This window comes from Acomys russatus, chromosome 17, assembly GCF_903995435.1.
Source record: "Acomys russatus chromosome 17, mAcoRus1.1, whole genome shotgun sequence".
Lineage (NCBI taxonomy): Eukaryota > Metazoa > Chordata > Mammalia > Rodentia > Muridae > Acomys > Acomys russatus.
The window spans coordinates 51,281,733-51,295,309 of record NC_067153.1 but is presented as its reverse complement, the minus strand read 5'-3'; the positions used below and the strand labels follow the sequence as shown (position 1 = coordinate 51,295,309).

Sequence of the window (13,577 nt, the reverse complement as noted above, 5' to 3'; positions counted from 1 at the left end):
GCCCAAAGATTTTCACAGACTGCTCTGAGGCAGAAATCCTGAAGGACTGGCCCACCTTCTGCAAGGCTGGGCAGCCAATTTCTCAGTATCAGGCTTGATCATAGTGCACGGCCAGTCTGTCATCAGCAGTAGAGATAAGCAAACTTCCTCAGACCAGTGGATATCTGCCACTATTGTTTCTTGATGCCCCCATAATTAGACTGGAGGTGCTGCCAGGAACAGATATGTCTCTCTGTCATAAAAGCCCTTTATTAGTAAATGCCATTTTCTGTGGATCTCTGAAGTGTTTGAAGACCATCTATCTATCTATTCTATCCATCATCTATCTATTCCTTTGGAAACATATATATAAAAACTAAGTAAAGTTTATTCTATAATTAAGTAATTTAGTATCTAATAAGATTTATAAGTGACCAACTACCAATTTCTATCTCCGACCGTCCTGAACAAGTTTTAACAGTTACTTTTCACCTGTTAAAATAAGCGGTACATGTATAATACATTAAATAAGTGTTGAACAAAGGGACCTTAAGTTTCTACCAACACATGTGCTTGTATTTCAGATCCTGAAAACAATGACCTCAAGTTCCAAGGCCTCTCGGGACATCTTGTAGACATAGCATGCAAGGTGTGCCAGGCCTACCTGGGACAACTAGAGCACGAGGACATCGATGTGTTAGAGACCAGCACTGAGGCCTTGTCTGAGGAAGAGTGGAATGATCTGACACAGCAGTACTACCTCCTGGTTCAGTAAGATGCCACCCCACTGCCTTGGCGCGAGAGGTGTCACCGTGCGCACACACTGGGATGCGTGTCTGGGTGCCGGAGCACCTATCTGGGTGTTGAGGGCACTCGCCTTGAAGTTGGGATGTTTCTCAAGTGTCTGGGCGTCTGTCAGGGTATTAGGGTGTTTATCTAACTCCTGAAGCACCTGCCTGAGGTTGGGATGCCTCCTGAGTCTTGGGGTACCTTCTGATGTTAGAGCCCCTGCCTTGGGTATTATGAGTGCCTATTGGCGGGTACCCGGAACCTTCTGTTATTTGTTGAAATCCTATGGGTGCCTTCTGGAGATACCATTCATTTTGTGCCTTCCCGGTTCCTTCCGTGCTTACTCTCACTTGGACCCACAATAGCCCTGTTAAGTTTGTACAGCTCAGGACCTGGAAGGCTCTGGGTGATGGATGATGGTGGGCAGAGGTGCTTTCCGGAGCTGGTCACCCCTTACTGCCAACACCCACAGGTTGATGCTGCTTCCCTACTGACCCCTGGCCTCCCACCCCTTATGGTGACCACCAGCAAGAAAAGAGGGCACCCTAGGGGGGACAAAGTCAGACAGGCAATGCTAGATTCAAGGGTCTGTGGTGGCCCCCACATACCACCCTGGGTGTTTCATGCCTTGGCCCTTCTCTCCCTCCCTTTGGTTATCAAGCGTGTTCCTCCTCTTCTCCACCCTCCCTTCCTGCCCTCCCCTTCCCCCTCTTTTTTGACTTATACCTGTCATCCCAGCACTCAGGAGGATGAGGCAAGAAGAGCCTGAACTCAGGGTCCAACTGGGCTACGCACTGAGTCTGAGGCCAGCATTGGAGTGTAGAGCAAGACTGCTGATTTTTTTTAAGCCAACTCTAAAAATTACAATATAGTTGGGTTTTTTTTTTTAAGACAGGATCTAGCATGAGTAACTGCTTTATTTTTTTTTTTTTTTTTAAGATTTATTTATTATGTATACAATGTTCTGCCTGCATGTGAGCCAGCAGGCCAGAAGAGGGCACCAGATCACAATATAGATGGCTGTGAGCCACCATGTGGTTGCTGGGCATTGAACTCAGGACCTTTGGAAGAGCAGCCAGTACTCTTAACCTCTGAGCCATCTCTCCAGCCCCTGCTTTATGTTTTATTACTTATCTCTAATTATAACTATCACTACTTCCCAAACAAATCATGACAGCATGACTTGGCTTGCTTCCTTCCATTCCTGGCAATCATTTCTGTCTATCTTTGTTTTATTATTTAATCGTGTGTGTGTGTGTGTGTGTGTGTGTGTGTGTGTGTGTGTGTGTGTCTGAATGAGTGTAAATTCAGGTGCATTAGGTCACACAGGTGCATAGGTCATTCAGGTGCATTAGGTCACACAGATTCCCTGGACCTGGAGCTACAGATGATTGTGGGCCACCTGGTGACCTGGAGCTACAGATGATTGTGGGCCACCTGGTGTGGGTGCTGGGAACTAAACTTGGGTCCTCTACAAGAGCAGTAAATGCTCTTAACCTCTGAGCCATCTCTCCAGATCTTCCATCTTTGTTTTAAAAGGCACATGCCATGCTTGTTGTTCCTTTAGACAGTTACTTTCATATATATATATATATATTCAGTCATTGGTTTTATTCAGAAAAAAAAATCTCTTAATATAGTTTCTAGTGATGGTCTGCTGGAAGAAAACTTCCTCCTTTTTTTTTTTTTTAAGTTTCAAAAGGCCTAAAAAACTTCATTTTTGGAAAAATATTCCCTCCAGAATAGAGTTCTCAGCTTGCAAAGGCATGATGCTGTCAGAATGTTGTTCTATTGTCTTCTGGGCTGTTCCATTTTGTTTGAAGTTTTTCTGCCAGTACTTTGGCTCCTCTGGATGAAAGTAGTGTCTTTTTCTCTGGATGCCTTAAGATCTTGTATCTCACATTTAGCAGTTTGTCTATTGTGTTTCTAGGGATGCGTTTCTTTGTATCTACCCTCATTTGAGTTTGTGTGGCATCTTTTAACTATGAGTTGACATGTTTTCCTCCCAAATTTAGACTCTGGTCATTATTTCTACATGTGTTGCTTTTGCGTCATTCTCTCTCTTCTCTTTCTGGGACTCCCAAGTGCGTGTGTGTTCTGCTGCATCCCGTGGGTCTCTTAGCTACTCTTTTCCTTCATGGCTGTCCTGAGGGTCCTTCTGATACACTTGTCTGTGCCCGGCCATGTGCTGTGTTCCGTTGCTCTAACACACACTAGGACTCCGCTTCAGTTAATGCTTGTTCATGACCCGAGCCATCAAAGGAGAAGAGTCTCTAGTTACTCCCCTTTCCAGGAGCTGCCCTCAGTCTCCACTGTATGCAGTTGGTTATATCCTCGTATTTATTAGCCACTATCACGGGGAAATTATTAGCCACAGTTAACAGGAGAAGTTGGCGAAAATGCTTTGCATTGGCTTAAGAACTGTGTTTAACAAAAAAACAAACAAACAAACAAAAAACAACCTTGTAAAGAGGACAAAAAAAAAAAAAAAAAAAGGCTAGAAAGATGGCTCAGAGGTTAGGAGCTCATCTAAAGGTCCTGAGTTCAATTCCCAGCAACCACATGGTGGCTCACAGCCATCTATAATGAGATCTTGTACCTTCTTCTGGTGTGCAGATGTACATGTAGGCAGAACATTGTATACATGATAAATAAATCTTTAAAAAAAAAAAGAAGACAAAAATAGAAACTGCAAACTAGAGACAGATCCAGAGTCCACGAGTCCAACAGAGGTTCAAGTTTAGACGCTGCAGAGTCAGCTATAATACGTCATGGGAAAGAAATGAACCAAATGAAGCCCTTGGTCTGTAGAGCATTTCTCTATTGTACTTGAAGCCCTGGGTTCCACCTCCAGCACCACATGAACTGAACGTGGCCCGGGTCTGTACCGCAAACACTCAGGAGGTAGTAACCGGAGGATCAGAAGTTCAGGGTCATCTTCAGGAGCACAGCAAATTAAAAGCTAGCCTTGGGCTTCCTGTCTCCAGGCAGGGGGAAAGCAACAGACACTTCATGAAATACAAAAACAGCTATCTAATCACACTAGATAAGTGCCCAGTATCAGAACTTATCAGAAATGCAGGTTAAAACTGCTGCGAACCTTTGGTGCTAGCTCCTCTAATCCAAGAAAGATCTTGTACTCAAAGCCAGCTTGGCCTATATACAAGATTCTGTCTCAAAAACTGAAAAAGGGGCCTGGTGGTGGTGGCGCACGCCTTTAATCCCAGCACTTGGGAGGCAGAGGCCGGCAGATTGCTGTAAGTACGAGGCCAGCCTGGTCTACAAAGGGAGTCCAGAACAGCCAAGGCTACACAGAGAGACCCTGTCTTGAAAAAAAGCAAAAAACAAAAAACTGAAAAAGAAAGAAAAAAAAAAAAAAAAACAACCGAAAGCACCCATGATGGGACACCTCTGCATACTAGGATGGCTGAATTAAACACACGCAACACCAAGTGTTAGCCTGAGTCAACAGCTCTAACGCACCACTGGCAGGAGTATGGAGCAACAGCACTTTGGAAAAGCAAGAACTGTATGTCCAGTGGTGGTGCACGCCTTTAATCCCAGCACTCAAGAGGCAGAGGCAGGTGGATCTCTGTGTGTTTGAGGCCAGCCTGTTCTACAAAGAGAGATCCAGAATAGCCAGTGTTATACAGGGAAACCCTGTCTCGGTTGGGGGGGGGGGGCGAAGAACTGTATGTCCTATGACGCAGCTCTTCTCTCTCAGGAGAAATGGAAGCACCCAGCCTCAAAGAGCTTGGGAAAGCCAGACCTGACAGACCCTGCGTCAGAGGGCACAGCCATGGACCAAACTCCCAGTTGTGAGGCTGAGAGACACTATATCAGAGACAGAGAGAACAGAGACAGAGACACAGAAAGACAGAGGAGAGAGAGAGAGAGAGAGAGAGAGAGAGAGAGAGAGAGAGAGAGAGAGAGAGAGTCCGTGTCCATGTCCTCACTGGTGGGTGTGAGATTCAAGAAAGGCAGAGCTCATCCCTGTGGTAGAAAGTGAGACTGATAACTAGTTCCTGTCAACTGGAACTCAGCACCAGAGAGCTTTCTGAGCAGCCCAGGCTGTGTGTCTCTTGAGCTGGTGGTGATGACACAGGATACACTTGTCAAAGCAAAAACAAAGCAAAACAACAAGAACAAAATCAAACTTTACCTTTCCAGTTAGGGCTTTCTATATTCAGCCACATTTTCTTATACCTTTACCAAAGAGAACCCGGAGGCGTCACCACTGGGTGGCAGCATTGGGCTCTGGTGGAGCGGCCCTGTCAGGTGTGCTGTGCAGTGACTGGCCCCCCTCGATGCACTACAACCTAGAGAGCCTTGAAGCCCATTTGATCCTTATGGAGTCTGTTGAATGTCAGGACCCAGGAGGCTGGGAGGCTACATTTCATGGGCCCTGCAGGGACCCTGTCTATTCTCTGATGAACGTGGGTGTAAAGAATCTGAGCACTTTTTGAAAGGGGCAGGGCTCCTTCCCCCTTCTCAGAAATCTCCTACCTGACATCTTCCATCCCCTCTATGTGACAGAGGCAACATAACATGGGAAACATGGTGACACACGAGTGCAGTGCTGGCTCAGCTTCAGGGGTGACTTCCAGAGCCCTGGGCCCAGCATCCTGCAGAGGTTGTAAGGATTCCTTCCTGTGGGACTGAAAACACTTGTCTTTCTGAGCTGTAGTGGTGAAAGCATTTATGCCATCAGGCGCTTGCTGATAACACCATCCCATTGCATTAGTCTGTCTCTGTGGATGTGGTGGTGGTGTGGGGACGCCTGGGGGTTTTTTGTACACGTTTGTACCATGTACCCATTGTGGCAGAGCTGTCCTGTCGTTATGGAGCTGACCGACATGAAATATCTGCTGAGGAAGCTCACATCCAGTAGACCAAGGGAGTGGGCTCAGCAAGGAGCAAGATCAGTCCATCTCATGCCAACCTGTTTCCTGCACCCGGGGGTAGAAACTGACCCTAATGGGGCTCGTGCTGCCTTAAAACTCTAACCTAGCTAGCCAGAGATTGCCGTATTCACTGTCCCCTAAACACTGCCCTCCTTCCCCAGCAGGTGGACAGAACACAGGTGTCTCCTGTCCCCAAACCCTTGCTCCCACCTCTAGAGCTGCAGCCAGAATATTATGGTTTAGCAGCAGCCACAGAAAAGCATGCAGGGAGCCTGCACTGAACACTTGCCGTTAACTGCGTCTGCCCACATATGGAGGGCCCCACAGAAGCTGAGAGGGGCTGTGGGTGCCGTGGCAGATGTCTCTCTCCCAGGTGCCAGCAGTGCACCCTCAAATTCTTAACGCTGCTCAGATAGCTCTACTGACCCCAGCCCTAATATTTCATGAGATTATAATGGGTTTTGTCAGGCCTTTTCCTACAAGTCTGAAGTCACCAGCAAGGCCACAGGGTCAGGTTAACAGTCTTGTTCACAGGACAATAAGCCAGCTGCTAAGGTGGGGCAGGTAGGTCTGCATTGGAGTTTGACTTCCTTTAGAAGTCTGAGCCAGGCATGGTGGTGCACACCTTTAATCCCAGCACTCGGGAGGTAGAGGCAGGCGGATCACTGTGAGTTCAAGGCCAGCCTGGTCTACAAAGTGAGTCCAGAACAGCAAAGACTACACAGAGAAACCCTGTCTCAAGAAGAAGAAGAAGAAGAAGAAGAAGAAGAAGAAGAAGAAGAAGAAGAAGAAGAAGAAGAAGAAGAAGAAGAAGAAGAACAAAAAAAAAGAAGAAGAAGAAGCACAAAAAAAAAAAAGAAGAAGAAGAAGCAGCAGCAGCACACAGCGTCTTGTCTCAGGGACCCACCTTTCTCTGGTTTTCCTTTGGTAAAGGATTGGTGTCTTTGTCCATACAGACAGTCCATGTGTCAAGGTTCTTGTCTCTCCCCACCCTCCCTCCCCCCAAGGTCTCTCTATTATGAAACCTTGGCTGTTCTTGAACTTGTTATGTTAAGCCCTGCAGACCTGGAACTTGATAAGATCCTCCTGCCTCTGCCTCGGGAGTGCTGGGGCTAGAAGCATGCACCACCACGCCTGACTAGGGAGCTTACTTCTTGACACACTCTGTCCAGGTGCAGCCTCTAAAGGCCATGAGCCCAGGCATCCTCTGCTACCTGTAACCCTTTCTTTCCAGATAGCTATTAGCCGGTCCTAGAGCAGAGACATCCAACAGCCACCATGGCTGACTGCTGCCTCTCAGAGCCTCATGCTCTTTCTGCATCTTGCTTTTTAGTGGCAATGCTTTCATCATTGATTGGAGAAGCTACTTTTTGCAGTGCCAGACTCTGCTGAGTAAGATCAGCTCTGTGAACCCTCAGACAGAGATCGACGGGATACGGAACATCTGGATCATAAAGCCCGCGGCCAAGTCCCGAGGGCGAGGTGAGTTCACCCGGCGGCGGAGGCCTCCCCGTTATGCAAGTCCCCAGCCTTGACAGCCACCTGCTCTAAAGCTGGGGGGAGATTCAAGCAGTACTGCCAAGGTTGGATGTGTGTGTGTGTGTGTGAGAGAGAGAAGCTGTGCTAGAGGAGGGGGTGTCTCAGCACAGTGCTATCCTGGAGTTTGCTAATTTAGCTCAGATTTTCTCATTTGTATCCATTGCATCCAGAGTGTTGTTTTTTGCGTTTTATGTTACCTTGGTCTTAGCAATAGGCTTATTCTGGCTTCTTAAAAAGGGTGTGAAGGGTCTCAAACAATGTACTTCCTATGCCCTGGATCCAGTCAGTGTAAAACTCAACTGTAAAAACCTAGCACCCTCAGAGGCAAATTCTGAACACCTCATAAAATTTGCCTGTGAGTTAGTCACGAGTTCACACTGTCTGCCTCATCTGCCCAAACTGTAGCCATAATTACATCTCTTCTTTTTTCTTAATGGTGTGTGTGTGTGTGTGTGTGTGTGTGTGTGTGTGTGTGTGTGTGTATGTGCGCGCGCAGGCGCATGTATGATGATGTGTGCGTGTCTGGTGTGTGCACATACGCACATGTGTCATTTCCTAATCTTATTTGTGTTTCCAAAACCAATGGTTTTCAGTTTTCCTATGAGGAATTTCCTCTTGTCTCTGATTTAAATGCTAAGTTTATTTATTTCCTGTGAAATAATAAAAGAATTAAGGCTACCAAATTCTCTCTGTCTCTGACATTAGCTTCATCCTGCTGTTTCTGCTATAGAGTGTTCTGTTTTTCTGTGGTATTTAAACAGCTTTTGTTGGTGGTGGGAGTTTGGTTTGGTTTTGTCTTTTGAGACAGGGCCTCTCTTTGTAATAGCCCTGGCTGTCCTGGACTTGCTTTGTACACCTGGCTAACCTCAAACTCACACTGCTCTGCCTGCCTCTGCCTTCCGAGTGCTGAGATTAAAGGCATGCGCCACCACACCCGGCCTTTAAGCAGACATTTTAGTTTGTATATCCTCTTGGTCTCTTGATTTATCCTTAAGTTTTTTAATTCACAGGTTATTTATGTGATTTTAATTTTTTTTTTTAGATTTCTTTCTTTTATGTGTATGAGTGTTTTTTTTTCCCTTGCATGTATGTATGCGTAGCATGTGTGTGCCTCGTGCCTGTGGAGGCCAGGAGAAGGTTCAGAACCCCGGGAGCTGTGGGTGATTATAAGCCCCACGTGGGTGCTTGGAGTGGAATCCAGGTCCTCTATAAGAGCAATAGGTGCTCTTAATCGCTGAGCCATCTCTCCAGCCCTATATATGTGATCTTTAAATTTTTGTTTTGATCAGTGTGTAGTTTTGTCACATTCAGTCCTTGAGGTCTCCTATCCTGAATTCTCTTTCCCGGGTGTATGTGGTCCATTCCTTTCTGGTGTCCTACAGATGGTCCGGGCTCCCTCTGTCCTTCTGTGATGCTGCCACGTTGATTTGGAGCATGTGCTGAGTTCCTTCTTGGCCTCTGTGCTAAGCCCACTCTCCTACCTAAGACATCCCTGTCTCCTCATCAGGTCATACCTTCCTCCCACAGGAGACTCCACCCCTGGGGACACTTTGGGGACTGTTCAGGATGCTGTTCTCAATAAGTGTATTTTTTCTGCTGGTCCCTGCTTATGGCCCTGTCTACTGCTGGTGGCCCTTGACTATATTCAGCAGTTTGTTTCATTTTAGGCAAGGTCCCAACTTGCTATAACTAAATAAACGAAAGCCACATGCTTTGTGAGAACTCACCTAGCACCTGCAGGGCCCTGTGAATGGAAATCCTTCTACCTTTTATCATCAGAATTGATGACCAGATGCTGTGTGTAACACTTTCTCCCCACCCCCAATCTCAGCAGAAATTTGCATTCCTTGACCTGGGCAGATTGCAAGGATGCTCTGCCTATCTTGTGGCCTCGTTCTCATCCTACATTGTCATGGCACAGAGAAGGGAGTTGCAGGGTCTGGCACTGGCACTAAACTGTACATAACGAAATGAAACATATCACTCCTTCTTAACATGCCACACAGGTCATGCAACCTGCTTTATGGCCGAGGGTGGGAAACTGTAGAGTCCTGCCAATGACTAAAGGGAAGCCACTGGGGAGAAATCAAAGACCTCCTATCTGTGCCCAGCTTATCTCTTTGGCCGATCACTCCTTTAGTATTAGCCCTTGCTGGTGGCCGATCACTCCTTTAGTATTAGCCCCTGCTGGTCTCCAAGGGTCCTGCTCTGAGAACACACCAAACCCCTAAGCATGCTCTTGAGTGGCTCTCTGCCCTGTTTCTCCCTTGATCTCTGTATGTCCTCTGAAGTGTAGGGTTGGTCCCATAGCGAGGGGGCTGAACGAGTGGCCGGTACCAACTGTTCACCCACTGAGTGCACCTCTGTCCTGCCCACACCAGTCCTGCAGATTCTTGGTGCTGGACCAAAGGCCAGGGTGGGTGTTGGGGCCTATCATGACGACCAGGGGCTGTGCTGCACTGGGCCAAGGTACCGCCTCTTGTTCTTGGAGATATTGTGTGCATGGACCGGGTGGAGAACATCCTGGAGCTGGTGGCCACAGACAACCAGACCATGAAGGACAACAAATGGGTGGTTCAGAAGTACATCGAGACTCCGATGCTCATCTATGACACCAAGTTTGACATCAGACAGTGGTTCCTCGTCACGGACTGGAATCCCCTAACCATCTGGTTCTACAAGGAGAGCTACCTCCGGTTCTCCACACAGCGCTTTTCCCTGGACAAGCTGGACAGGTCAGCAGGGGGAGCGCCATATTCCTTTAAGCACTTGGAAGGAGGACCTTGGTTTGTGTAGATGAGATAACATGGCTGTTTGCCCCCTTTGAGCCTTCGAGGCTGCCCATCACTGTCAAAGCATCAGGGCACCAGGGTTGCCAGGCTCAAACACTCAGGGGTTCCTGGGGATTAACAAACCACATTCTGGCAAGGATAGGACACTGAGAACCTCCCTGAATCCTCAGGGATGACCCAGGGCTTGTCACTTGGCAGGCAGTACTGGAGACCTGGATGCCGCAGGGGGCTTTAAAAAGGGAGAGTCAGGGGGAATCCTGGGAGGCTGAGGGCTGCTCAACAGAGGGTTGCACACCTGGAGACACACCTGTTAGGTCATACCTGGAATGGGGCTGGGCATGGCTGAAGGCAACCACCCCTGTCTGTGCACTCCTCTGGATGAGCAGTGTATAGCAGGGTCTAGAACCCTATGTGGAAATGGAGCCCAGGAGCTGCATGCAGCCTCTTTACATGGGCTTAGCTGAGCCATCAAGCCATGAACTCTTGCCTGGCACAGAGAACCTACCTGATGCAGGAGGATGTCATTTACCCTCCTCCTTCAGCATAGGCTGATGGGAGAGTCCCAGAAATGGTGTCTGAATGGGCGTTGCCCAGCCGTACAGACGGGTATTAAATGAGTACTGTGGGTTGGTTGTATCTTTTAGATGTTTACCTTTTTGTTAACATGTGGCTATGGGGCAGGCCTCATTCTGGAACTGGATGGAAATCCCCAGTGTGGCATGTCTACCCCATACCTGAGGTTCAAACAAAAACGCCCTGAGCTCCAAACAGCACCTTACAATTAACAAGCACTACTTGGCTCAAGTCTGTACACAGCCAGACAGGAGTACAAAACTAATTCACTGAAAACTCTGGGTCGGTGTCTCAGATGCTCTTAAGGACATGTGCACTTGAGGAAACTGAGGCACAGGCAGGTGGTTGGGTCTCTGCGATGTCCTGGTACACTCTGTGCTGTCCCCCAGGCTGGTTGAGGATCCACGCTGTGTCAGGGTGGCAGAGCAGCCCAACCCACCAGCCCAGGCCTCCTGCAGCCACACTGCACCAGGCATGGGTGACTCCAGGGCAACCTGGGCAGACTTGGCCGACTCCGCCCGATGGTTGTTGGCGCACACCTATCTCACAAGGACCATTGCCCACAGCGCCATCCACCTGTGTAACAACTCCATCCAGAAGCGTCTCAAGAATGACAAAGAACGCAGTCCGCTGCTGCCCGGCCATAACATGTGGACCAGCACCCGCTTCCAGGAGTACCTACAGAAGAGGGGCCGAGGGGGAACATGGGGGAGCATCATCTACCCATCTATGAAAAGAGCCGTCACCAATGCCATGAGGGTGGCCCAGGACCACGTAGAAGCCCGTAAGAACAGCTTCGAGCTCTATGGGGCCGACTTCATCCTGGGTCGAGACTTCAAGCCCTGGCTCATCGAGATCAACTCCAGCCCCACCATGCACCCTTCCACTCCTGTCACAGCCCAGCTCTGTGCCCAGGTGCAGGAGGATACCATCAAGGTTGTGGTGGACCGAAAACTGGACCGCAACTGTGACATCGGCAACTTTGAGCTCCTGTGGAGACAGGTGAGGATAGCAATGACTCGGCCTTTCGGCTGCTGGTGCCCGTGCATGAGGTGGGTGGGCTTGGGATCCTGTGTGCCAGCCACCTCATTCCCAGTCACTGGGAGACACAAAGCCTGTTTCTTGGGTCCTGCATGTGTGTGCAGGAGTGTTAAGAGCCTAGGTCTGCTTGATCTGTCCCAAGCTCCGTGTCCTCTGTGCAACAAGCAAAAGGTTTACTTGAGACATGGAGTCTGGACAGCCCTGTCGTGTGGGCCCTGTGACCTTCATAATCTAGTCTTCCTACCAGTCATTTCTTCCTGTCCCAATTTTATGCATAGTGGGAGAGGCCCTTGCCTGAATAGATGGGGCGGTTCCACAGCCCGTGGGCCCTTCTAGATGGTCTCTTTCCAGAGCCCCTTATCCCTTAGGGATGATCCCACTGAGCTAGGCATCACCTCTGCTCTCCTGCCTGCCCTGTGGGTTGTGCTCCAGGACCTAGAGGAAGTTGGTTTTCTCTGCCTGAAAGAAGGACCCGGTGAGTACCTGAGCCTTTAAGAAGCACAGCCAAAGCTTTTGAGGCATGCCAGGTGGCTTGGTGTGGGGCCAGCTAGGTGACTCTGGCCACAGGCTCCGGGTCCCTGAATTAGGGAGGGATCCTGACCAGCTGCCTCTTCTCACAGCCTGCCGTGGAGCTGCCACCGTTTAATGGGTCTGACCTCTGTGTGGAAGGCATCAGTGTGAAGAAAGCCAAGAAGCAAATGCCACCCATCACCAATCTCAGCCTATCAGAATCACTCTCAGACACTCCCCTCAAAGTGCGCAGTCCCCGGGCCCTACCCGATGCAGCGATCGGGCCCTCCAGAACGACCCAGCGGCACGACTGGAAACGGGAAGAAGCAAAGGTACTTTCAACCACCTCATCTGCGCCAGTAATGGCTGCCGAGGGCAGAGGTCAAGCAAAGCCCACCCATGCATTCCGGCTCAGTAACTACCAACATGTAGACACTAAGGTCCCCAAAAGCACTTTCACCAGAGCCCAATCTACTAAACACTTGGACCTAAACTTAACAAGTGTACGGTGCCCTGCTCTGGTGCTGCAGAAAATGAAACCGTAGCCAGGCTCCTTTCTCCACCGCCCGGAGCGTTAGGTAACCATAGAGAACCTGTGCCTTTCTGTCCAATCGGATTTAAGGAGTTTCGGCTCCATCTCAACCCTCAAAGACGACCTTCAAACTGCATTCTCCAGAACAGGGCACAGGGCTGGATCAGGGGTGTCCCCTGAGAGGATCTCCAGCCTGAACTCACAAGCAAGGGGGGGCGGGGGCACACTGCCGCTGACCTGGCCAGGCATTAGAGTCTCCGGTGTAATGCTGGCCAAGGTGAGCTGCATCGTGGGGTCCTGTTGCAACAGTTCCATTTGGTTTACCTCAGTAGGACTTGCTTCCTCTAAGGTGGATCAGGGATCCAGGGATGGGTTCAAACAGCATCAAGTGGTACAGGGTGGGACAGCTAAGCTGTGTCTACACACAGTGTTTCCACAATACTCGTCACCTGGTGCTGGCTCAGATAGTGTTGGGCTGGGCCCCCACTTTTTCTGTTAACGTGTGCTTTTCCCCCATGCCGAATCCCTCTAGTTAGTCTGTCTGCTCTCTCTTATCACCTCTCAGCTACCTGGTCCTGCCCATAGCTCCCTTGCCTGCTTGCTGTCTGTGCCCCTGAATGGGATGGTCTGCAGCAGGATCTCTCTCACTCCCACCTTCGCAATTGTACCCTAATGCCAAGGATGGCAATGCGATGAGTGGCAGGTGCTTGGCATTTGCTGGACACCGGTGTGTGTTGTCTGTAGACGCTCCAGGTGGGAGGAGCATCTGAGTCAACTCTTCTGTCTATGCCTAGCTATCCTGTGTAGGTGAGTCTATAAATGTGTCTCTAGGAACCCCAGGGCTACACACCTACAGACCTCTTCCTGTGGAGAAATGTCAACATAAACAACAGCTCTAGCTAACAAGTTGTAAAAATG

General features: G+C 49.2%; 1 protein-coding gene across 1 annotated transcript in view; it reads left to right on the top strand.

The window, feature by feature from the left end:
* Ttll8 (tubulin tyrosine ligase like 8) overlaps positions 1-12,839 on the top strand; it is a 45,002-nt gene extending 32,163 nt beyond the window's left edge. The window contains 6 exon segments of the mRNA XM_051159420.1: positions 564-750; positions 7,006-7,154; positions 9,703-9,946; positions 11,143-11,578; positions 12,238-12,667; positions 12,670-12,839. Of these exon segments, the coding sequence (XP_051015377.1) occupies positions 564-750; positions 7,006-7,154; positions 9,703-9,946; positions 11,143-11,578; positions 12,238-12,667; positions 12,670-12,839 (1,616 nt within the window).
* The last annotated feature ends 738 nt before the right edge of the window (positions 12,840-13,577 follow it).